The sequence below is a fragment of the Triticum aestivum genome, chromosome 6B, assembly GCF_018294505.1.
Source record: "Triticum aestivum cultivar Chinese Spring chromosome 6B, IWGSC CS RefSeq v2.1, whole genome shotgun sequence".
NCBI lineage: Eukaryota > Viridiplantae > Streptophyta > Magnoliopsida > Poales > Poaceae > Triticum > Triticum aestivum.
Window position 1 is genome coordinate 582,254,682 of NC_057810.1, and position 22,910 is coordinate 582,277,591.

Consider the following 22,910-nt stretch of genomic DNA (forward strand, 5'->3'; position numbering starts at 1 on the left):
ATGCTATAGTGTACATTTAGGCATCATACATGGCATAACCTAATACATGTGCATTTCATTATAGAATCTGAAATATGCAATGTTTATGTTAGTTCATATGTTGCACATGATGTTTAAATACCCCTTAAATCTGGCCAGTCAATTGATGGTCTTTAAGCCTCCTTCTATGCTTCTTTTCTTGATATGTAATTCAGTGTTGTGCAAGATTTTCTTACACATATGTTCAATTGCTTGTTTGTATCAGCCAACCATACTAGGACTGTTTGCTTTGATTACTTACTATTCTTGACCTAACAGAGCTTGTCAACGATTTAAACACTAAGGGCTACTATAGTGGGGGCTTGTATAACCATAGGTGACATAAAGGTTTGGGTGTACACTAAAATAGGCTCTCCAAGAGTACCTGGAGATCCAGTTCGAAGGTATGCCTAGTTTTTACACAGTGCACACATAGTAAATGCTCATTTCATTGTGTGCAAGAGATGTGGCATGTTTCATTATGTGGTGTTGTTTTGTTATAAACTCATCCTTTTGTGTTGTTCACAAACTGGAAAGTATGCATATTTATCTTCCAAGGAGACTAATAACTAGTTTGTGTCACCTTGCAGAGGGGGTGCAATGAAGATAAGTTGAGGATTTCCAAGTACAAGATGTTAGGAAGGAGTCTTGTAAGAGAAGGAGGAGCAGCGCTGAGCCTGTTCAACCAGTTATGGTAAGTCACTGTATTACAATTACCAGGAGATCCTATTTGTCTGACATTGTCCTTGCGTAGGGTTCTTCACCTGTAACCAATCATTTGGCCATTGATTAAAAACCCCTCTGCTCACTTCTATATGATGTTCTAACTGTTTTGTAAATCAGATGTATGTAAACACATTTTAATGTGTTTGTTCACTCATTACGAATGTAGTCTACTTTTAAATATCTAAAACATCTTATAGTAGTGAACAGTGTGAAACTGCTTCCTGCTATGGTAGAGTTGTCGATGTCATAAATGTCATAACCAAACACATATTCACATCATTAGCCTCCCTATCATTACTAGGATCTTGATTACATACTTTTATAAAAAAACAGAGTTGGTGATGATGGTGTGTCTGTCATCCTGCAATATAGGTCGTCCGATTTATATCTGACGGATAGGAAGGAAACTATGGCAATTTCACAAAAAGATACCCACACTCCTCTCCACATTTGCAAATAAGGCCTTCCCATGTTCATCATTTTCTCTCACAAGATAAACTATTCATAAAAATGCATCTTGATTGTGTGTGGTCTAAATTTGTAACCTGTCTGTGTTTTGGATTTGGCCCCAACATCATGCTCCTCTGGTGAGCTAAGAGAGATTTATGTATGCGGCTGCACAGACTACCATTTTTATAATTTTTAAAATACCACCTGCTTATGCTTCATGACGTGTAACATTATTGTTAGTCCTGTTTTGCCATGTACAAAATAGTCTGTCTTGCTCGCTTCACTGTTGTAACTATATTTTTGCTCTACTCATGTGTATTTACAAAAATATTTTAGGATGAACTAACATCAACACAAAGATCTAAAAGCAGTATGGCATGGCCGTTAATAAATGATTATGGATTGCAATTGGAATGTGTTGATATTCTCGAGCATCAACTAGAGGTGGCAATACAACGTGTACATGATTCTCAACATGCAGTCAACATGTTGAGATTGGACTTGCACGTATTAGATGCAGGAGTCAAAAAAATGAAACAAGACATTGAGGTAACCACAAAGGAATTGCAGATTTTGCAGACTAAAATTTATGCTATCTGAATCCGGCCAATCCTATTTTCTGAAGAGATTATAGTTCAAATGGTATGTTCTGTTGATGCGTGTCCATGATGTATTTGCCCAGTCTATGTAATTGTTGTTTGTGTACGCTTTATTATTACTGATGCCGAACGCCGAACTATAATGCCCAATGGGTATAATCTGCTATAATTTCTTTATTGTATAGTGTAGGATTATTCTTCGTTTCTATGCCTTAGTCTCTTTATTGTATAGTGCGGGTTTTTTAGAGGCAATAGTATAGATAGGATAATTCTTTGTATATGGTATATCGTTGAAACAGGGGCCAACACGCCCAAACATTACCTAGACGCCATCCGAACGAACAAACATGTAAGTCAAAGCGGGCCTTAATTGGGCCGAGCAACTTAATGTTTAGTGGATCCCAAACGATGTGGCCCATCGTAACAATGGCTCTTAGCAGGCAGTTAACAGGCCGAAAGCTCGATAGGGTTGTATAAATGGAAATGGCCCGCGGGCCCTAGCAGGCCAAAATAAATGTCAATTTTGTCTCGGCCCTTTTACTTGACGGGCTAGTAAGAGGCCGAAAGTGTTTTGGGCCAGAAGAGGCCCAATTTGCAAACTAGGCTTTTAACAGGCCAAAAGTCGCGTCGGGCTGAAATTGTGCCCTGCGGAACGTGGGCTGCTAATGGACCCAAAATCAGGTTGCACCGTCAAAGGCCCAACTATTGTGCGGGCCGTTAACAGGCCGAAAGACAAAATGGACTAGGAATTGGCCCATTTACCTAATGGGCCGAGGAAAGGCTGAAAGTCACAATGGGCTAGAAGTTAGCCCAACCGCGGAATGGGCCGAGAAAAGGCCGAAAGACATATTGGGCCGTTAACGGGCCGGAACTGACGATGGGCTGCTAACAGACCGAAAGAAGGTCAGGTCGTAATTGGGCCCAAAGACGTAGCGGGCCGTTAACGGGTTGGAACTGACGATGAGCTGAAAATTGTCAAATCTAGAATGAGCCTTTGATGGACCAATTATGTGTAACTTGTATGGGTCGTGCTTGTGAATGGGCATGACTCAAGTAGGCCGCTAATGGGTCGGCCCGCTTATTTTGACAGGCCCGGCCATTTAACCTAAATGGGCCACTGTTGGGACGAGGCACATGTCGACGTACCATAGGCTCGTCCCGTCCACTCGCTTGATGACACTTGTCCCAACCCGGAGCTGACACGTGGATACTAAGGCGAATCAGAATTTTACACGTGGAAAATCTTCATTGGTCGAGGCGGTTAACGGGTTATCGGATCCAAACTGAAACCCGATAGCTTAACGGCGACCCGTTACGGTGGATGCCACGTGTCAGTTATCCTTGACGAAAGCACTTCCATGACGCGCTATTTATCGTCATGGAAGTGGACACTTCCGTGATGATAATTTCGGTATTGTCATGGAACACTTCTACGACAGCACATGTATGACTATCTTGATTCTGTCATAAAATCGTCATGGATGTACATGCATGACAGAAAACGTGACCTACTGTGACAAACATGTATCATCACGGAAGTGTATTTTTTTTAGTGCTCGGTGAGCATAACCCCCTCCCCTTTGATTCTTTTAGTTTTCCAGATTTAATGATTGAGAATGAGCACCTAGGTGTGCCAGTATTGTATACGAGGACTTCATGGAGAAACCCATATTTTGATATAGATATCAACTAAATATATTTCTTGTCACAACTAAATGCGTTTGACCTACTCATGTAAAAAGGTCATACGCGTTAAGCAGATTCTGCCCCAACGATTCCCCTGAAGGACAAATTAAAGGAGCAGTGCCCATGACATGTGTCACAATGTCATTTTTTTCCTCTCCAGCGTAAAGTAAAGCATGCATATTGTCTGGAGAGTGGAGTATCTCCCAACCAATCAAGTCTTTCAAAGACCAAAATTGGAATCCATCCCAGATATGAAATGAGTCTTTTATGAGTGGGAAATAAGCCATTTCAGTATACCGTAGATTCAATTGTGCACAAGCATGGTCTAAAAGTGACTATCTACTGAGTTGTCCTTGCCTTGACTTGTGATACAAGTACTTTTAGTTTGCGAAACACTTTTTCTTGTGTAACTGGAAAGCATATATGTACCGCTCTATTATATATAAATAAGTAAATAAGGTCTAATTAGAATTTTGACAACCCTTTGAGAAGGCGTTCAAGGGGTTCTCAAATGTAACATAAAAGTAAAATATTCAGTTCATGAAGGTTTTATTGTATGTAATTATTTAGGTGTTGATGCAAACGAACCAAGCAAAACAATGTGTATATCTAAAGGCCTGTTATTTTATTGTTTTTTTCTTATTTATCAAAAACAGGCCTGTTTTTATTGGGGGTCTTTTCTTGTGCTCCCTGGTATTTCGCGAAAAAACGCACTCAATCCGAACAAAGCCTAACGGTCAAATCAAGGAGAATTATGCTCCCGGTGATCGGAAGGATGCTTCTCGAGACCTGGCAAAGAGAAGGTTTACAAGGCTGCGGCCATAAATTTTTTGAATGATCTTTCTTTGAGTACTGATTTTTTAATGATCTTCTTTTTCTTTTTGGATTATCTACACAAGGATGCTTTTGTGCATGGAGCCTTTCTTATTTAACTAATCGGTGTTTGGTTATATTAGCAACAGACATCTTGAACTTAAGTAGTCCACTACTATTGCAAAAGCACTCCTCACACTTCCAAACTGGTCCCGGAAGTACTGAGCTTTCATTCCAGGGAGTCTCTGCCGCAGTCCATCATTGGAGCGTGCATGCACAAATACTATTCAGCCATGTTCATAAAACAAAACATTTTTCTTTGACGAAAGGCTTAGCTTTTCGCTTTCAGAATTGAATATGTTTATAGGGGATGGGTGGGAATGTTTGTTCTTTTGTGCGTGTGCATGAGCGTGCTGAACCAAAGATCATACCGTGATCGATGATCCAGTGAACTGCTTCTTGACACTTTCTTCGCATATAATCAATTTTCATAAGCACAGTCAACATTTCTCTCATTCCTTATCAACAAGCAAGCATGCATGCATGCACGGACATGAACACTGACGAATTCTCTCCCAAGAAACCAAAGAAAACAGAGCACGGAGAGAGCAAGCGAGTGAGAGGAAAACAGAAGGAGGTGACTCTGAGTGAGTGACGCAATCTAATTCTAACCCTCGATTCGAATACTAACAGCCGCTTGATCACATCCACACTTCTTGATCGAAGCCGACGTCGGAGCACTGGTCGAAGAGATCGACGCCAATGTCGCCGCCGCCGCCGCTACCGGACAAGATGCTGGCCCAGTCCATGTCGATGATGGCGTCGACCTGGAAGAGGTCGAGGGGGTCCGGCCAGTCCACGTCGGCGCCGCCGGGCGTCGCGGCGGAGGCCGAGGCCGAGGCGGACGAGGAGGAGCAGGGGGACGGCGACACGGCCGACGCGGTGGAGGCAGAGCAGGTGGCGCCCTGCTTCGGCTCGGCGCTCGTCAGCGCCTCCTCCTCGGCGCTAGCGCCGGTGCCGTAGCCGGCCGATTCTTGGGACGAGGCTTTGCCGTCGCAGTGGGGGTCCTGCTGCGGGTCCTGGAGGGGGTCGGCGCGGGAGGCGGCGACGGGCTGGTGCGTGACGGGGTCGAGGCCCATCTTCTTGAGCTTCTTCCTGATGTGGGTGTTCCAGTGGTTCTTGATCTCGTTGTCCGTCCTGCCCGGCAGCCGCGCCGCGATCTTGGACCATCTGCGCCGCAGCACAAGAACAGAATTCACGACGCGAACATGCAGAAAAATGTCCGGACTCCGGAGGGGAGGAATCGAGCTGGACACACACCTGTTGCCGAGCTGCGAGTGGAGGTCGATGACGAGCTTCTCCTCGTCGTCGGAGAGGAGGCCACGCTTGAGATCGGGGCGCAGGTAGTTGGTCCACCGCAGGCGGCAGCTCTTGCCGCACCTCAGCAGCCCTGCATGCGATTGAGAGTCTGAGACCAAATGTATGCGTTTGCAGGGTGGCCGAGCCGAACCGTCGCCATGCATATACGGGTGTAAGCGTCGCTGACCTGCGAGCTTGGGGACGAGCCTCCAGCAGCAATGGCCGTGGGAGAGGAGGAAGGCGACGAGCTTCTGGTCCTCCTCCGCCGTCCACGGCCCCTTCTTCAGGCCCACCTTCTCGCAGCATGGCTGCCTGCCCATCTCTGTCGGTCGAGCCGGACGAGCACCAGTGAGCGAGCGAGCTGAGCTGGGAAGGGAGGCGGCAGGGGCAGGCGCTTGCTCGAGTCTCGAGGGAATCAGTCAGTCCCAGGAGGAAGAAGTTTGGCCTTAATGTGGGAGCGGAGGCGCGTAGCGGGGGATTAATAGGTGCGGCCGGAAGTGGAAAGGGGCCACGCGCACGTGGCGAGCAGAGCCCCAGTACGTGTGAGCCGGCCTCTGCTCGCTCTGAATCTCATCAACCGGCCTCGGCCTCACCCACACAGGTGGACCATGCATGCATATACGCATGGTGTTTCATTCTGCTAGGCGGTGCACCCGACCACGGATTAGCAGCAGGAGAAAACGGGCCACGGATTACCAGGCACGTACTACGTGGACCTTGCTTGCTAATCACCGCGGCGGTATATATCTACCTATCGGAGAATAAAGGGGCTGAATGAACCGTGGGAGGCTCGGAAACGTGTGGATTTTCGCACAAACTTTGTACCGTGCCCAACACGTGAACATAGGGATTTGAACCCGGGGTATACTGTTGAAAATTTAGAGAAGTGACCACTGATGTTTACGAGGCATAGCTGACACTGGTGAACTTGCTCGCCGGTCAGCAGTACAACGACGACTGTAGTTTGCACAGGAGTGCGGGCTATGTTAACGTGGAAAAAACCGAAAATTTCCTGGCCACCCCAACCGGAAAGAAGCCGTCTTGCACGCAGCGCGCCACTGTGACGCGATGTCCACGGCTCACGACACGGGTATACCAGCGAGCGTCTGATGGCCACCGGCGACAAGGGTCCGTCCGTCCTTGGCTCCTGCTCCGTGACAAACCTTGCAAGCACGCGATGCGCTCTTACTTGCTCGGCTCAGATCGGTGTCACGACGGGTAACCCCTGACCGTGACCATCGACCAAACGAGCTGTGTCCTGCACTGCAGCATCAGAGGAAAAGGGGTAGTACTACTTACAACCGACTGCCGCTAACTCCAGCCAATGAGTTGCAGCCATGAAGCGACGAACGAAATGCACAAGCGCTTGCATGGAGTTGACAGTAAATATGTTTTGACTTTAGACAGACAAATTAAATTTTTAGATGATAAACGTCGCAATCTACACCACTGCTACATATATATGGGTTACAACACAAGATCCAACGGACAATCTGCCCCTAACCGTTGAGATAAACTCCAGGTTCCGGTCTGGCAGCGAGTTAACTGGTTAAAGCCGCTTGGCGCTCAGGCCTGTACAGCGAAATCAGCCGAGCCGCAGCACTCCAGGTGTACACTATTCTACATCATCCATGTTGTGCTCTAGCTTAGGATGGGTGTTGTTGCGCTAGCTTTGGATGGGTCGCCGCGTAAATCGACGAGGTTGGATCGGTCTTGAGGTGGGACAGGAGATGCTGCACGTCAGGCCGAAGCATATCCACCACTTTCCCGCACAATGTCAGTATCTCCACTTTAGGTTTGCTGGTACTCTGAACCGGGCCGCCTTGACCTTCATACATGACGGCATGATGCCTGTTTTCGCGACGAGAACATGAAGTAGCTCATATGAGAAGTTAGACATTGAATTAACGATTGAGCACAGAATGGGAAGATACATGTAGTCCATGCCCGAGAATTTTCAGCAAGGATTAGGAGTATCTTACACAAAGTCAATGATGTCTCCAATTTCTGATGCCGGCACATGAGGTGAGGCCTGAGAGTTCTTCCCAAACACATCCCCCAACACATTGAACAGCAAAGCCAGTGTCTGCAGATCCCGAGGACACGAGAAAATTAGTACAGAACAACAAATAAACTGTACTTCGTACAACAATATATCGGACCACCGGTGAAGCCAGCAGAGAGCAGGGGCTGGTGGAGTAAAGAAAAATGGTGTTTCTGTTGGTGCGAAAATGATGAAAACTAGTGATATAGCAAGAGCGGATGTTGTGGTCTCGGACGCCTTTGGCCTGCATGAAGCTCTTCGCATGTATGAAAACATTGGGTCGTGGGGAACAATCAATAACATGCATTCATTTATTTCCTTCGGAGAGCAAGGGCACACTTACAGCTCAATTGTGTCGAAGACACAACAGAGCAAATCAGACAAGTGTAGGGCCTAGTGATATATGACTGCGAGCCTATATGAATGCACGAGAGGAACTGTTGAGAGTCATTCCGTAAGAATCCTAGAAACTCATTCCCTGTTCCAAACATATATATAGGAAAAACATTCCTATAGGATTTGCAGTCTTTAAATAGACAAAAAATACTACTCCCTCCGGTCCATATTACTTGTCACTGCTTTAGTACAACTTCAGTACAAAGTTGTACTAAAGCAACGACAAGTAATATGGATCGGAGGGAGTACATTGGAAAGAGGCTAGCAATGCTTTTTTCAGTGTGAAGTTTCTGAAACAGAAGACAGAATAGAAGCCATGTTGGAACATGATCTTGCTTTGATTATTGAGATTACAGGTGTAACATATATCGTAGAAATTTGTTCAAAACAGCTGTAAATCCAAATTATACATTCTTTTAGTAACTAGGAAGTACAAAGGGAAAACCAGGCATACCTTCATGAATAGAGGTCGAGCAAAGGCTAGACGAGGCAATAAGGGGCCCAATATGCGGAAGGCAATTCTCAACATGGCAACTGAAGTCACTGGCCGGAGATGTTTGATGACAGTATGTGAAGATTCCAGCCACTCTTGAGGAAGATTGCTAAAAAATGAGTGTAGAAGGGCCACAATGTTACCTGCAATCAAGGCAGAACAAACATATAACCAGAGCACAAAATGGTATAACTGTATTAAATTAACAATGAGCTGAATGGGCCCAAATGTTTAAGCTGAAATGGGGTAAAAACACAGTAAACAAAAATGTCTTGCGGTACCGATGGCTGTCGATGTACTGTCTTGAGAAGCCCATGTTGGGTCCAGAAGTGCGTAACCAACAGCTGAGTTAAGCTCTTTCACAGGTCTCGAACTGTCAGAAAGCCAACGACAATCTTTTATGATTCGAGCTGCTTCTGAGTAAAGTTGCATGTGAAATTCTGGTGGGAGTTGTGCCAGCAAGAAGCCACATGCTTGAATCATCAAAACAGACAACTGCTGACAAGAGTAGCCACTTCTAGAAACAAAGTTCGCGCTGATTCCACTTGCTGAAGTGTTTCCTCGGCTGGCACCTGCCGACTCAGCACCCGCACCTGAAGGAGAAGTTGGCAGCCCAGAGTTTTGGCCCAAACCACCAGACATTCCTTGACCAGTATTTGACTGTATAAGCATTGCTTGTACATGAGCTATTAATTGAACTAGAGAGGACACTATTTGAGAAGCTGGCACAGGAAGTGAGAGAATCTCAATAGCTGCTGTTTCCAAGACAAGCTGTGTGTATGACCCAGGATCCTGATTTTGATAAAATGCCCTCTGAGCATCAGCGTTACTATTTCCACCAGCTTGCGTAGATGCATGAGGCTTGCTGAAATTTGTGCGTCCGCCAGAAGCATCTGCTGGGTTTGATTTGGACTTGCTACTCAAAGGAGGTATGACATTATTAACAAGGCCTAGCAAAAGGTTGGCAAAATATTCTGGTGGTGGGCAAATAGAAGAATTTGAAGACCCTAAATATTGAGCAAAGGATTCTGAGAAAGGAGTCTGTAAAATGATCACCATTAGTATGAACGAATAGAACTGGACAGCTAGAAGAGTTTCCAGAAAAGAAACAGGGGTTTACCTTGGTGCTAACACCCAGCACGTTGAGGATCCGGACAATTAACTTGCTTGGAAGATGACCATAGAAGTATGCAAGAATATCCCGCACAAATGTAAATCTCAGTGGGTGGAAAGCGAGAAAGGTAGAATAAAATGCGAGAACCCTGTCTGCGATATCTGTAGCATCATTCTCAATAAGCCTATAAATTATCAGTGGGATGACTGGAAGCAAGCGGGCAGCAATGTCATCGAAAAAGGGAGGATAGCTGCATTCATAAAACAACTATAGTGAATCAAGCTTCAATAACTTTTGCACAGAAACCCAAAAGGGCAAAATATACCAACAGAAATATGATTTAAAAAGTCAAATATACCCAAATCAACATAATATGCCATGGTACAAGTCTACAAGGTAATATAAACATAGAAAGTAAAGAGATATATGTATCAGCCAGGGGATTGAGGCTAGCACACCCTTCTAACTACCCCTGCGTCCCAAACTGCAAATTAATTATTGGGCTCACTTTGTAGGGATTTTCTGTAGGTGCATCAGCCCCTCTGAACCGGAGCAACATATTGTTAAGGGTGGAAACTAGCACTAGATAATACAAATTATCTGATGTCCGTATTCAAGAAAAGGCTACTATGGGATGAAATATCTGCATCCGAATCAGAATCAAATCTGGATCCTGACAATATGGGGACTTAATATCCAGATATAAATGCAGATGTGGCATTGGAAAAAGACGAGGATACTAATTTTGAAATCGAATGTATCAGTGTCGGAGTAAAAACTATCCAGCTCCCTGACCCGGTGCGGCTGTCCCCTTAGATCTCAGCCCATTTAGCAAGGAAAGTGCCAAAGCTCTGGCATCAGACACCTCAGTCGCATCCCTTGCCAAGCAACTTGCACGTCGCCCTCTTCACACTAGTGCCCTCCATGCAACTCTTCCGCTTTCTTCTCCACGCAGGCACGCTCCTACTCCTTTCAGCTTCCATCGCGCACGGTAATTACATGACCATACAGTAGTAATCAATCACGTCACGGTGTTGCTTTCAGGAATCAAGATGCATGCGTAAAGAGCTGGACAAAAATCTACCATGCACTTAATTATGACTCACACTTTTACAGATAAAATGCCAAACTAGTTTGCTGCCCAGCTCTAAGACTTGTTAGCTGGTACTCCCTCTGAAGAAATATAAGAGCATTTAGATCACTACTTTAGTGATCTAAACACTCTTACATTTCTTTACGGAGGGAATATATTGTGCCGCTGGAAGCCTTGAACAACCAAAGAAGAGATCAAGTGAACCACTGTTCATCATATGTCATCAATCAACAGCAATATCAAGTGCCCTATAGTGTGTCGTCAAAGTTTTAGGATATTTAACCTCGCAAAAAATTAGGATAATTGTATTCAAGTAGCACCCGAGCTGTCCTCGTGTTCGACAACATCCGTATTTGCATCTGTACTCGTTTTGAAAATATGGAAAAGAAACTGGTTAGAGTACCATCTAGTCAGCATCCAATCCGTTTCCACCCTACATATTGAGACTATTGGCACTGGCCCGAGCAGCAAATTGGAAGAATTGTCGAAAACTCAAAACTAAACTTTGATCAATTTCATTACAATGTATTGCTTTTCTACCACTAAACCTTGCTTTTAGTTACTTACAAAGTTGAATCATGAAAAATGCACGCCACTTAAAACATCAAGATGATTTTACAAACAAAAAACAAATGCAGAAGAAAGTAGATATGTTCTTTAACCGGGTAAAGTAGATATATGATCCATTGCTAAAGTAAAATCTAATCACAGCAATCCGTAGAAAAAGGCATCTTACATCCACCCTTAAGAATGTTCAGGAAGTCTATTACTAGTGGCCATATATGGTTGGGAATAGGACAAGGGTTTCCCAAACCAGCGAGATTCAGATAAAAACAGGGATGGTTCAATTTAAGGCTGGGAAATAAATGGACAAGTACTTATCAGGCATACCAAGAAACGCCACTGACTAAAGATAAACTAAGCACAGTACGCTCGAATTTATCTACAGATCCAAATATATCAGACTGTACCGGGCAATCAGATTAACAAGCAAATTTTCAATCAAATAGCTAGTTGGTATTGCTATTCAAAAGACAATTAAGGTTAAAAATGAACCTGCTTTACGCATGTTTTCAACGAATATGTTATATATCGTTCAAATTCCAAATGCATAATTGCATATTTAACTAAAACACTGGACTTGAATATCAATTAAAAGATTGCACTTACCGGTCCTTCCATGAAAGATGGTTACCAAGAGCTTTCTGGAGCTCAGCTCTTTTTGGAGGTTGATTTTTTAGCCAATGCTCAGGAGAACGAGAACTGCAGAATGCTTTAATTCTGTGCTGAAGTTCAGATCTTTCAAGCAGACTTATCTGTAATGTTAAATTTATCATCAAAGCAAGTCCAAGCTTTAGCATGCACAGATGAAGCAACTAGTCAGTTTTAAAACATCAAATCTGTCCGAGTACAATGCTTTCTAATTACTTTGGTATACACAGACGAAAATCTAGTTGTTACTTAGAGTAGAAATTAGCCAGCTCAGGCACTGGTTGGTACTCAGAAGACCCTGTTTGTTTGGGCTTGTGCTTCAGCTTGTGGTGTTTCTAACCCTCTAGAAGCACACACTCAACAAACACCTGTCGGCTTTACACTGGGGTGGAGAAGCGCCACCAGAGTTGCTTCCTGCAGCCCCTTGCCAAACCTTCCACAGGAGACTTCCCCGCACTACACATTATTTACAAGCAAACTGCCAGCGCATATATATAAGGAGATCCTCTGTAGTTTTCCACTTTCCCCATCCCAGTCTAATCTCCTCCCATCTCCCGATGAAGGTGTCTAAGATTTGGGAGAAAACAGCGGCAATGGCCCGAGAGCTCCCCTCTACAGCCATCCGTGAGCCCCTGACAGCTTACGATGCCCTTCGCACCCACACATCATCCCCGAGCTCCTCAAGTTCCACGCCCTCCACAGAGCTGGAGCTCAACCACTGGTGACCGCCAGCCAGATCTCTGGCCCCGTACGGTGGTGCCCTTGTGCTGCCCTCCTATATACAGCAGGGTACTCTATGTCTATTCCTACGACACTTTGATAATAGTAATGTGTTACCAAAAGGCATCCACATGCTGCCCTCTGTTACTCTTTTAATGACTAATACAAAAACTGTAGCGTGTTACCATATCCATGCATTAAACAACTTGTGCAAGCTTTAAAAATTGCAAATAGAATAAAAAAAAGTGTCTGGCTTTCAACCCTGAACTCTGGCGAGAGTCTACTTATCAACCCTAAACTCAAAAACCATTCTATTAGATTAGCTGCTTTCAATATTTGCATGAACAGCTGTTGAACTGGTTTTTAGTAGAATGTTTAAAGCTATCTAACAACTGGGAAACAGTCAGTTGGTAACTAAATAGTGGTTATTGAACTAATGATGTAACAGAAATATGGGATTCAAACCTAATTGTTTTAAGAGGACCTACCACAAGACGTAAAGCATAAGGATCATCATCCCTGTCAATAAGAGCTAGTAGCACAATGTCCAGTGGAACTAACTCATGTGTCCAGACAAAGAATGCAAGATTCGTGATTGCTTTGGAAAGTAAATCCTGCAAAAAATAAGCGACCAGAAAAATTTAGACGCAAGCTACTAGAAAAGGAAAACCACAAAAAACAAAAAGGCAAAGAGACAACTTTTGTAACAAAAAAATAATCTTGTGTCACCTGCACTAGATGCCCCCGTTGAAGCTCAAGCTGGATATGATGCAGAAGAACATCAACCATTGTATAAATATTTGCAGTAACTTCTTCAGGTGAAAACTCTCTCAAGACACGAGCCTGCGATAAGATCAAGCAGCACATGTATAGAGTAACTGACAACCCTCGTATGGAAGTAATCACAAAAAATAAAATCATACAAGATTTGCGCTGTTGATCTCAGGATGCCCATTCATTAGCATCCAAGCACCAGCGCATAGATAGCGACGATGCTGAGGGAAACTATGGCTCAAATAAGTCATGACATAGTTCGGCTCAGCGGATGGTGACAGTAGCTGGTTGCATTGATTGATAACAGTAGTTTCTGCCTGAAATGAGAGTATTGTCAAAATTAAAGGTGAAGAACAATGTGGCCCGGGCGCCTGGCACAATAATCTCAAAAACATATGATAGCAAGTTAAAGAAATCAATCCAAGACCTTTGGCGATATTATACTCTTACACATGGCCAGAACAAGCATGTGGAAATGCTGCATTTTCAGGTCACAGAGACCATATTTATTCAACTTAACCATAAAGTAGCAAAATGTGAATATGTGATAATATCACTCTGGAGGTATATATTTAATGGCATTTCCTAATGCTAATAGTACATAAATGGTGCATACAACTGATAATACATTCTCCACCAAACTATCCACAAATAAGAAGAGCAGTTATTACAAGCTAAAAAAGATTTAGCAAACAGAAGCATAACTAATCAATCCTCAACAAAAATGAGCTACAAACTACCCAAGATGGTGATCAGTAGATGCATACGGATATAAATGGCCAAACATGTGTCCCCAAAAAATTATACCTGCTGCCATGCTTGGATAGCTTGTCCCCTCTTATCCGCCCTAACCGTTAAAAAGTCACGAATAAGGGGAGGAAAATAACGTAGAGTCTTTTCTGACCATGTATGCTGACTGGTTGCCATAATTTGCTCCAATAGTGGTTGAAGATAAACCATGTGTTCAACCTCGGCGATTCCACGTGTCTTGATGGTGATCGCAAGGCTTATTATGGTTATGCGGTTAAGCGTTTCAGTAAACTCAGTTGGTCCCTACATAAACATAGAAGTCACTCCACAAACTAGTGATAGTCGAATTTCTAAAGAAAAATGTGTATTCTTTTTACCTTCAACTCTTTTTTCACCAAAAAGAAGTCTCTCAGTGAGAGAATTAAGTTCATGCACAAATTTTCAGCTAATCTAAAAAGGCGATGCTCTCCACGTTTTCCCTTAATCATTGATATTATCTTTGTGACATCATACATCAATGCCTTGCTTTTTCCGTGATACCTACAAAAGATCCATAATGATGTAAGAAAATAAGAAACGCACAATGATATAATCAACAAAAGACGCAGACTTTGAGGATTTTCTAAAGGACTGCAAAACAAAAGGAAATTCATGTATTATTATGCTGAGATCAGTTTAGAAGGGTAAATCTCTATATGCACAATATAGAAGGCATTTCGAATGAGGTGAAAAGAAAGGAGAAAGAGATGGGAAAAGAAACACTCAGGTAAAGATTCCAATCTTTTGCTGTGCCAAAGCTACTTTTCTTTTAATAAAAAGAAGAAGAAAAAACTAAAAATCAAATTAGGTAAAGAATTACCTGTACAGAGGAAGTAGTCTGTAATTCAGTATCTCAAGTAGGAGCAAAGACACACCAGATTTGCTCAGAATAGATGGCGATCTTTGGGTTAGTGTCTGCCAAGTTTAAATAGCACGAATGTATCAGAATTTCCATAAGACCATAATTTGCACGAACTCAGAACAGGGGACCCTTAGGGTTATAAGTTACAATTACAAAAAGTAATTCGGAAATCAGAGGAAAACAACAGTCAGTCTGGCAGAAGCTCCATATGAAGAATACAGATCACATTAACAGGTAGCAAAACTTACCGTAAAATGTGGGCGGAACAATGAATGTGGTGTTATAAGCAGCAACCTAACGTAGGTTTCCACCATAGCAATGCTAGGAACAGCCTATCAAAGAACAGAGTTAAGATTAAAATAGCAATATCAACTGTATGGCATCTAAAGATAGATGAGAATTAGCAATCAAACCAAAAGAACAGATAATTGTGACTGTATGCATACTTCGAGAAAGATATATTTCCAGTCAAGATTGCAAATGATGTCATAATTTTAAAACAGATAGTCACAGGTTCATATATTGTTAGCAGAACTGTAACAGCAATTGCTATTTAAATGAGCAGAAGAATTATTCACAGAAATTGTTTTGATCATGTGAAACCATATGCGAACTAAGCTATTTTCTATTTATGTATCAACTAATGTATATAAAATTAACAACCACAAAGCTTATAGTCTGAATAAAAAGTTGTGGTGGGCTTTATAAAGCTAAATACAGAACAGAAATGTAAATGCAACTAGGGTATTAGCAGCAGCGTAATTTTTTAAAGTTTTACCTGGCCAAGAAATATAGTCTCTTCAAGCTGGTAAGCAAGCTTCAAACACAAGTTGATAGACAACCCAGAAAGCAACGCCATTGACAAAGGGTAAGTTTCATGCATCATCGTCACTCTTTCATTTGGTTGCATATTGGGTCCCTGCATGAATTCTGCCCCTCCAGCTGATGTAAACCAGGTCATGACTGCATCACATGCTGGTTGTGCCATGGTGAACGAGAGAACCCAAAACATGCCCATTGCTCGCTCATCCAAGTTCATAAAATCTATCATTCTCTCTCCCGAAGCTATTTCAAGGGGGGAAATGTTTCCAATTTATCAGTAGATACATTAAGGAAGGCAAAATTGCAAATTACAAAAATGGTTTGCAGCCAAGCATCTCTCAATGAAATAACATGCATCGCCTGCATTCCCAATTCTAGTGTTATTATGTAATGCAAACAAGGATTTTCCTACATTTAATTAGTTCCTGGCCTATCTACACATATCCCTTTTAATGAACTCTTGATTTAGCCAGAATTTTTACAAAGCAGAGCATGATGGTAAATCTAGGGCACAAGTACCTTTTGTCATCTGTTTCCACCACTCATCTATCTGTTTGCCTTTTTGAAGCTGATCGCTGTTCAAATGCTCTCTAATTGAAGTGTTGAAAGACCAAATGCGCAAAGTCTGGCTGCTACTTATGAAATCAAGAAGAATACTTTGAGGGCTGATGTTATTAGGATCAAGGCTTTTGTCTTCTTTGTGGAATGAAATTATCTTGCGTGTCGTTTCAACCTGACAGAACAGCAAATAATTAGAATGATACTCCCTCCGTCCGGAAATACTTGTCATCAAAATAAACAAAAGGGGATGCATTTGGACGTATTTTAGTTCTAGATACATCCCTTTTTATTCATTCTGATGACAAGTATTTTCGGACGGAGGGAGTATTATGTAGTTACAATGAACATGCAACTGTGAAACTAAGACAAATACAATAAGACAAGTAACAAAAGGAAGCATAAAAAAATAAAAATATTATCCGATATAACAAAACGGTAATCATTTTAGATTTTACAGCTCTTAAACGTGAAGTTAGTCATGTATTGTTATTATCTGTAACAGTTTGTTAGTGTTAAACAAATTGAGTGTAGACCAGATAAAGTGCATTTAATAATATTCCACAACAGAATAGCCTTTTTACAACACCCAGTCATCAAATAAGAATCGCACTCCACTTCCCCCTTCATCGCAGCCATTGATGAACATACGATCTCCGACAGCTCCTCCTCGACCATCATGTTAACTAAGGAAAGCAATGACATTTGCACCATATACAGGGCTATGCTTCCTTTTCCTCCAGGATCACGCCTATACAGCAGATTTGGAACCGCAAATGCACTTCCAAGCTTAAGACCTTTGCATAGCTCCTACAGAATGATACTCAGCGCCATTGGCATGTCTCGTAGGCATAACATTCAATGTCACTGAGGACTCGAACTGTGTGCTCTGCAATCCAGAAGAACTGAAAACCAGGGGTCGTCTTTTCTGGAGCTGCCCCTTCAGCACCTTATATGTTGGAATTCTATTGGACTCTCTGTCTGTGGACACCAACTCAGATACACATCATCTTCTTTGATTGCCCACGACTCACTTCCTCCTTGATTGCGCCCCCCCCCCCTCCCCCCGTGTACACACTCTGTCAACCGTGTAGATACCTTCTTGTAAGGTTTAACAAAATCTACTGCCTCCGATACATATTAATTGTCACTAACTTGGTATCCCTTCGATCCATACTAATTGTCGTTGATTTAGTACAGTCGTGGATTGTACTAAATCAACGACAATTAATATGGATCGGAGGGAGTATTGTCATTGCCTCACCTACATCTCTCGTAAAGAACTAAAGAACTGAATTTAAGTAACTAGAGAAAAGAAGAAATATGTACATATCATCATACAAGAGTATATCACCTTCCTTGGGTCCGAACTAAGTGTGTTCATCACAATCTCAATACGGATAATCTGTGCAAGCAACCATGTGACATGATTACTGCGTAGAATCTGTTGATCACCATTTGTTACTCGAGATGCAAGCTTGTCCACAAAATCGAGAAAATCAATACAGCCACTTTTCATTAGGAAGAAAAAGATATCTGCAAACAAAAGCCAATCTTGCCAACACTGAGTTTCTGCAATAGTATGACAGAGCTGTAATGAGTGCATAGGCAGCAGGCAATAATTAATAACTCCATACGAATATCCGACAAGCAGATTTATATTCTTAACAAAAAAGGTGCATGCCTAAAAAGGGCATTTAGTAAAAGGGGTGAGCATCCATGTACATCTGGAATCCACCCACTTGAGAAGGGATCTGTACTCGAATCGACAAACAGTGAAGCTCCCAGATGCTAACCTGAGTTAGTTAACTTCAGTAGTTCAATTGTCCTGTCAGCAACTGCCTCACCAATCATATCTGGTGAGAAAACAGCTCCTGGTGTTGATGTTTGAGAATGTGATCTGTAACAAGGAGCAACAAGAAGAACGCGTCTCCACCAATCTGGTGATGGAGTTGTGCGGAGAGCATGCCTCAAGCAACGCAGAGCACGTTCCCAGTCGAAACCCCCCTTTGGAATAGAGTTTGCAAGATCCTAAACAAGAATGCAATGTAAGCTTTGGTATCCTGCCCAAGTTTGTTGCCTAACAGTTTTTAGTTGCTTCATTTCACTTGTTTCGTGTGTAACTTCATGCATCTTGCATATAATTTATGATCAATCATAACGATGAATATTGTATCAATAATGTGCAAGACACCCGCAAATAAATAGTATTGTTTGTATTTGCAGTACTGAACCACTAAACCATAGAAAAAAATAGTGATCCCTTTGTAACTAAACATAAACCGTTTTAAAAACATTGCACTTGAACTATAGCAGCTTTAGACAATAATAAATACATCTAACATGACCACATGAGAATCACTAATATACATAAAACTATCTAATACGGCCACGTGAAAATAGCATTAGCAAAATCTATCTCAGAATGTGTTCACACAATTCTGCCTTTCCAAAAATGTTGGTGAATAGAGAATGTTTGTACATTAACTTATTCCTCCCTCATTCTCTTGGGTATTCACAAGGACATTTCACTTATCTTTTCTATCTAATTATTTGCTTAAGTTTAAAACCTTCATGATATGTGCTTGCTATCAAAATAATCTCCATAGAAGTATTTCTGCATGGAGGTAATAGTAAACACTACTCCCTCCGTTCGAGTTTATAAGGCGCACACGCATTCCACAAAACAAGTTTGACCATCAATTTAATCAACGAAATGTAGATTATATGCCACGAAAATTATATTGTTGAATTTGTATTCGAAAGAAGTTTCCAATAGTATAATTTTTAGGACATACGACTTGTATATTATTGATCTAACTGATGGTCAAAGTTAAATCTTTAGATGTATGCACGCCTTATAGATTGGAATGGAGGTAGCATGAGCTTGACCGGGGGCTTCAATGCATGTATAATATAACAATCCATGGGAAAAGTAGGCATAAAAGGAAAGATGTGGCTAATTATTGAAAAAAGGGTAATATTACCTCTCCATGCAGTGGCTCACCCAGAACACTGGGATAAGTAATAGGAGAATAACGCAAATTAGCAACAGATTCACCAGCTATGCTTGGATAGGATTGTGACAAGAACCGATGAGTTCCAAATGTTGGGCAGTGAAGGTGTTGATCCAACATTTGCATGTGCATGCACACCATGTCCCTCCTCCTATGGATCTCCATAATGATGCAAATCACTGCATCATCATCAGGAATGTTCTCCAGAAACTGCAAGTTGCTGCGAACAAGCTCATAGAATGGAATGCGACATTTCTCTTCATCAACTAAAATCCAAATCACGTCTAAGCATAGATGCATCCATTCATGCACGGGCCTTCCGATCCTAGAAGTTTGCACTGTATCAGCTTCATCCACGCCATGGGGTCTCTGGTCCCAATTGACTAGCCAATTTACCATATGATGGAATATCACAGCATGAGTAGCTGGCTTCAAATTGGACTCCAGACCAGCTAAAATAATCCTACAGGATAAATGATGCAGGTAGCTAACTTGTGCTCCTCCGCGGGACTGGTCACCTCTTGATGTTGTACCAGGCTGCCCAAGAGTAGAGAACTCAGCCGCCTTCATGGGTGACACATTTGCCCCTACAGGTTGATCAATACCAGATTGAGTAGGAGATCCTATAGTGTTCATTGCTGACAAGGGAGACGTAGGATTTGAAGCGTGAAAGCTTGGAGCATTTGGCACTGCAATAGCTGATGAAGAAGACACAGGGCCACCAACAGTCACAGAACCCCCTTGGCCCATTGGTGCCTCGGCGGAGGAAACTACAGTAAGTAGAGATGGAATGAGACTGTCCCATCTGAGGTGGCCACGAGCGCAGAGGCACCGCGTAGCAAAGAGCAGGAACTGAGATTGTGGAGCATGGCTACTGCATTGCAGAACAAATGAGATGAGAACTGATTCTGTGACAGCCTGTAACTGCTCCTGCTCCTAAGAAAAAGGGAAACATAATCAATCTCTTCTGTTTTTGCCCTGTGGTCAAATGAATATCTGTGCAATGCTTCTGCTTACCGGAAACGGCATGCACAACTGCTCAAAATCTGAAATGAACTGCTCGTCGCGGGGAGGCAGATCTCTGTTATGAGCAGATACTCTCTTCTGCAGCTTGTTCCTGAATAATTCGCGTGGTCAGAGTACAGAACAGGTGCTATAAGACAATGTACAAGAAAGACAGCTACCACACCAGGGTTGCACGAGCTATTTCAGAATTGTCAGCATAATATGACATTAAGAAGGCATAATAATCCTCATGCGCTCAGCTAACGCCATATGCAGTAAAACAAATAACGGTGCCACAAACAAAATCTGGCATCATCTACCATACCACCTTAACCAAATACTAATACGGCACTACGCACGAAATCCAACCCAATTTGAAGCACACAGGAGAGGAAGCAACTTACGAGGTCTCCCTCGTCGGGTCCTCGGCTCGCTGCTTCGAGTTCACCTGCAAGGCCACGGGCACGCAGGGTCAGAACTAGGGTTTGGCGAGAGCGTACGGTGAAAGATTGGGGGGAAGGGATGGGCACGCACGCCGAGGTACAGGGTGAAGAGATCGGCGATTGCCGGGCGCGCCGGGTGCTGGAGGAGCTGCATCTGCCGCTGGTGCGGCAGCACCGCCGAGGCCGAGATCGCCGGCGACAGCGGCTGCCTCTGCCCGTGGCCCCCGTCCATCTCTGACGCGTCGCCGGCGAGCGGTGCGGCTGTCCGACCCCGACCGGGAGGGGAACGTCGGGGAGTGGGGGTTTAGAAGGAGTGTGGGAGCAGCCGAGCAGCAGCCTGGTGCCGCCGCGTTTGGGGAGAGAGACGGGACGGACGGCGTGATGTGTAGCCCTGAGGTTTGAAGCCTGATCCGAGCCGCTGCTTCGGGCCGAGGTTGGGGGTCAGAGACAGAGGGCTGAACGCTCTGACGGGTGGTCTCGTACGCCGGAAAGAAGAACTGATAGGTGACAAAGTAAAGATCTAGGTTGACCTCTACCCTAGACTTGTCACTCGTTCTTCCTCCGGTGTGAGTCCCCTGGCCAACTCCAACGCATTACAGTCATTTTTTCCGTTCCTACGTGTTTTAATCAAAACAGACACAAATCACGACCCAACGCGGTGGTCCTAACGGACGGTCATTCGTTTTTCATCCTCTCGCGATCCATTTTCGGTCCAATTTTGACGCGGGTCTGCGTCAGCGTGGGCGCGCTCAGCGTCCGGCCTTGTCCTCCCCTGGCCCGCCGGTTGGTGCCATGTAGGCCATTCTCCCCCCTACCCTCCCCCCCGGCACCTCCACTCCGACACCATTCGCCCTCGTAGCCCTATCCCGCCACCCACTTCCGGCCGCTTGAACGCCGCTCAGACCGTCTCAAGCATCCACCCATCCTACCATCCTCAAAGCCGCATCCGAGGCACATTCTTGCTGACGTTGGTACACGAGAAGCCACGGGCGCTGGTCGTAGTCGCCTCCCCTCCACTTATGTCGGCCTCGTACTCCGCGGCCACCGGCCGCACTCACATCTGCTTCGACAGGCCTTCTGCATGTACGGGGAGGGCGCTCGGATCTTCACCGTCCGGAACTCCCCCACTTCCGCAAGGTGCCCGAAGCTTGGCCTGCAAGGTACATGAAGGAAATATGCCCTAGAGGCAATAATAAAGATATTATTTATTTCCTTAATTCATGATAAATGTTATTATTCATGCTAGAATTGTATTAACCGGAAACTTAGTACATGTGTGAATACATAGACAAAACATATAGTCCCTATTATGCCTCTACTTGACTAGCTCGTTAATCAAAGATGGTTATGTTTCCTAGCCATGAACATGTGTTGTCATTTGATGAACAGGATCACATCATTAGGAGAATGGTGTGATGGACATGACCCATCCGTTAGCTTAGCATGATGATCATAACAGTTTCTTTGCTACTGCTTTCTTCATGACTTATACAAGTTCCTCAGACTATGAGATTATGCAACTCCCGAATATCGGAGGAACACTTTGTGTGCTACCAAACGTCACAACGTAAATGGGTAATTATAAAGGTGCTCTACAGGTGTCTCTAAAGATGTCTGTTGGGTTGGCATAGATCGAGATTAGGATTTGTCACTCCGTGTTTCGGAGAGGTATCTCTAGGACCTCTCGGTGATACTCATCACTATAAGCCTTGCAAGCATTGTGACTAATGAGTTAGTTGCGGGATGAAGTATTACGGAACGAGTAAAGAGACTTGCCGGTAACGAGATTGAACTAGGTATTGAGATACCGACGATCGAATCTCGGGCAAGTAACATACCGATGACAAAGGGAACAACGTATGTTGTTATGCGGTTTGACCGATAAAGATCTTCGTAGAATATGTAGGAACCAATATG

The 22,910-nt window shown here is 43.5% G+C and overlaps 2 protein-coding genes across 3 annotated transcripts; both read right to left on the reverse strand.

Moving 5' to 3' along the window:
- Window positions 1-4,770: 4,770 nt before the first annotated feature.
- On the reverse strand, window positions 4,771-6,093 carry LOC123134484 (MYB-like transcription factor ODO1). The gene is made up of 3 exons (XM_044553737.1): window positions 5,839-6,093; window positions 5,613-5,742; window positions 4,771-5,522 (listed from the first exon to the last, which is right to left on the reverse strand). Exons 1-3 carry the CDS (start codon window positions 5,969-5,971, stop codon window positions 4,994-4,996), a joined length of 792 nt encoding a protein of 263 aa, XP_044409672.1. The 5' UTR covers window positions 5,972-6,093; the 3' UTR covers window positions 4,771-4,993.
- A 934-nt stretch (window positions 6,094-7,027) lies between these two features.
- LOC123138150 (mediator of RNA polymerase II transcription subunit 23) lies at window positions 7,028-21,471 on the reverse strand. Of its 2 annotated transcripts, none has more exons than XM_044558064.1 (21): window positions 21,085-21,471; window positions 20,955-20,998; window positions 20,563-20,662; window positions 19,516-20,475; window positions 18,325-18,559; window positions 17,883-18,100; window positions 16,490-16,703; window positions 15,927-16,213; window positions 15,397-15,480; window positions 15,107-15,201; window positions 14,625-14,787; window positions 14,305-14,550; window positions 13,647-13,814; window positions 13,453-13,566; window positions 13,212-13,337; window positions 11,962-12,107; window positions 9,705-9,948; window positions 8,866-9,625; window positions 8,546-8,727; window positions 7,634-7,737; window positions 7,028-7,502 (listed from the first exon to the last, which is right to left on the reverse strand). In XM_044558064.1, exons 1-21 carry the CDS (start codon window positions 21,223-21,225, stop codon window positions 7,298-7,300), a joined length of 4,836 nt encoding a protein of 1,611 aa, XP_044413999.1. In that variant the 5' UTR covers window positions 21,226-21,471; the 3' UTR covers window positions 7,028-7,297. The 2 variants fall into 2 exon arrangements, with proteins under 2 accessions (XP_044413999.1, XP_044413998.1); XM_044558063.1 differs by having other exon boundaries at window positions 19,516-20,481.
- Between the last annotated feature and the right edge of the window lie 1,439 nt (window positions 21,472-22,910).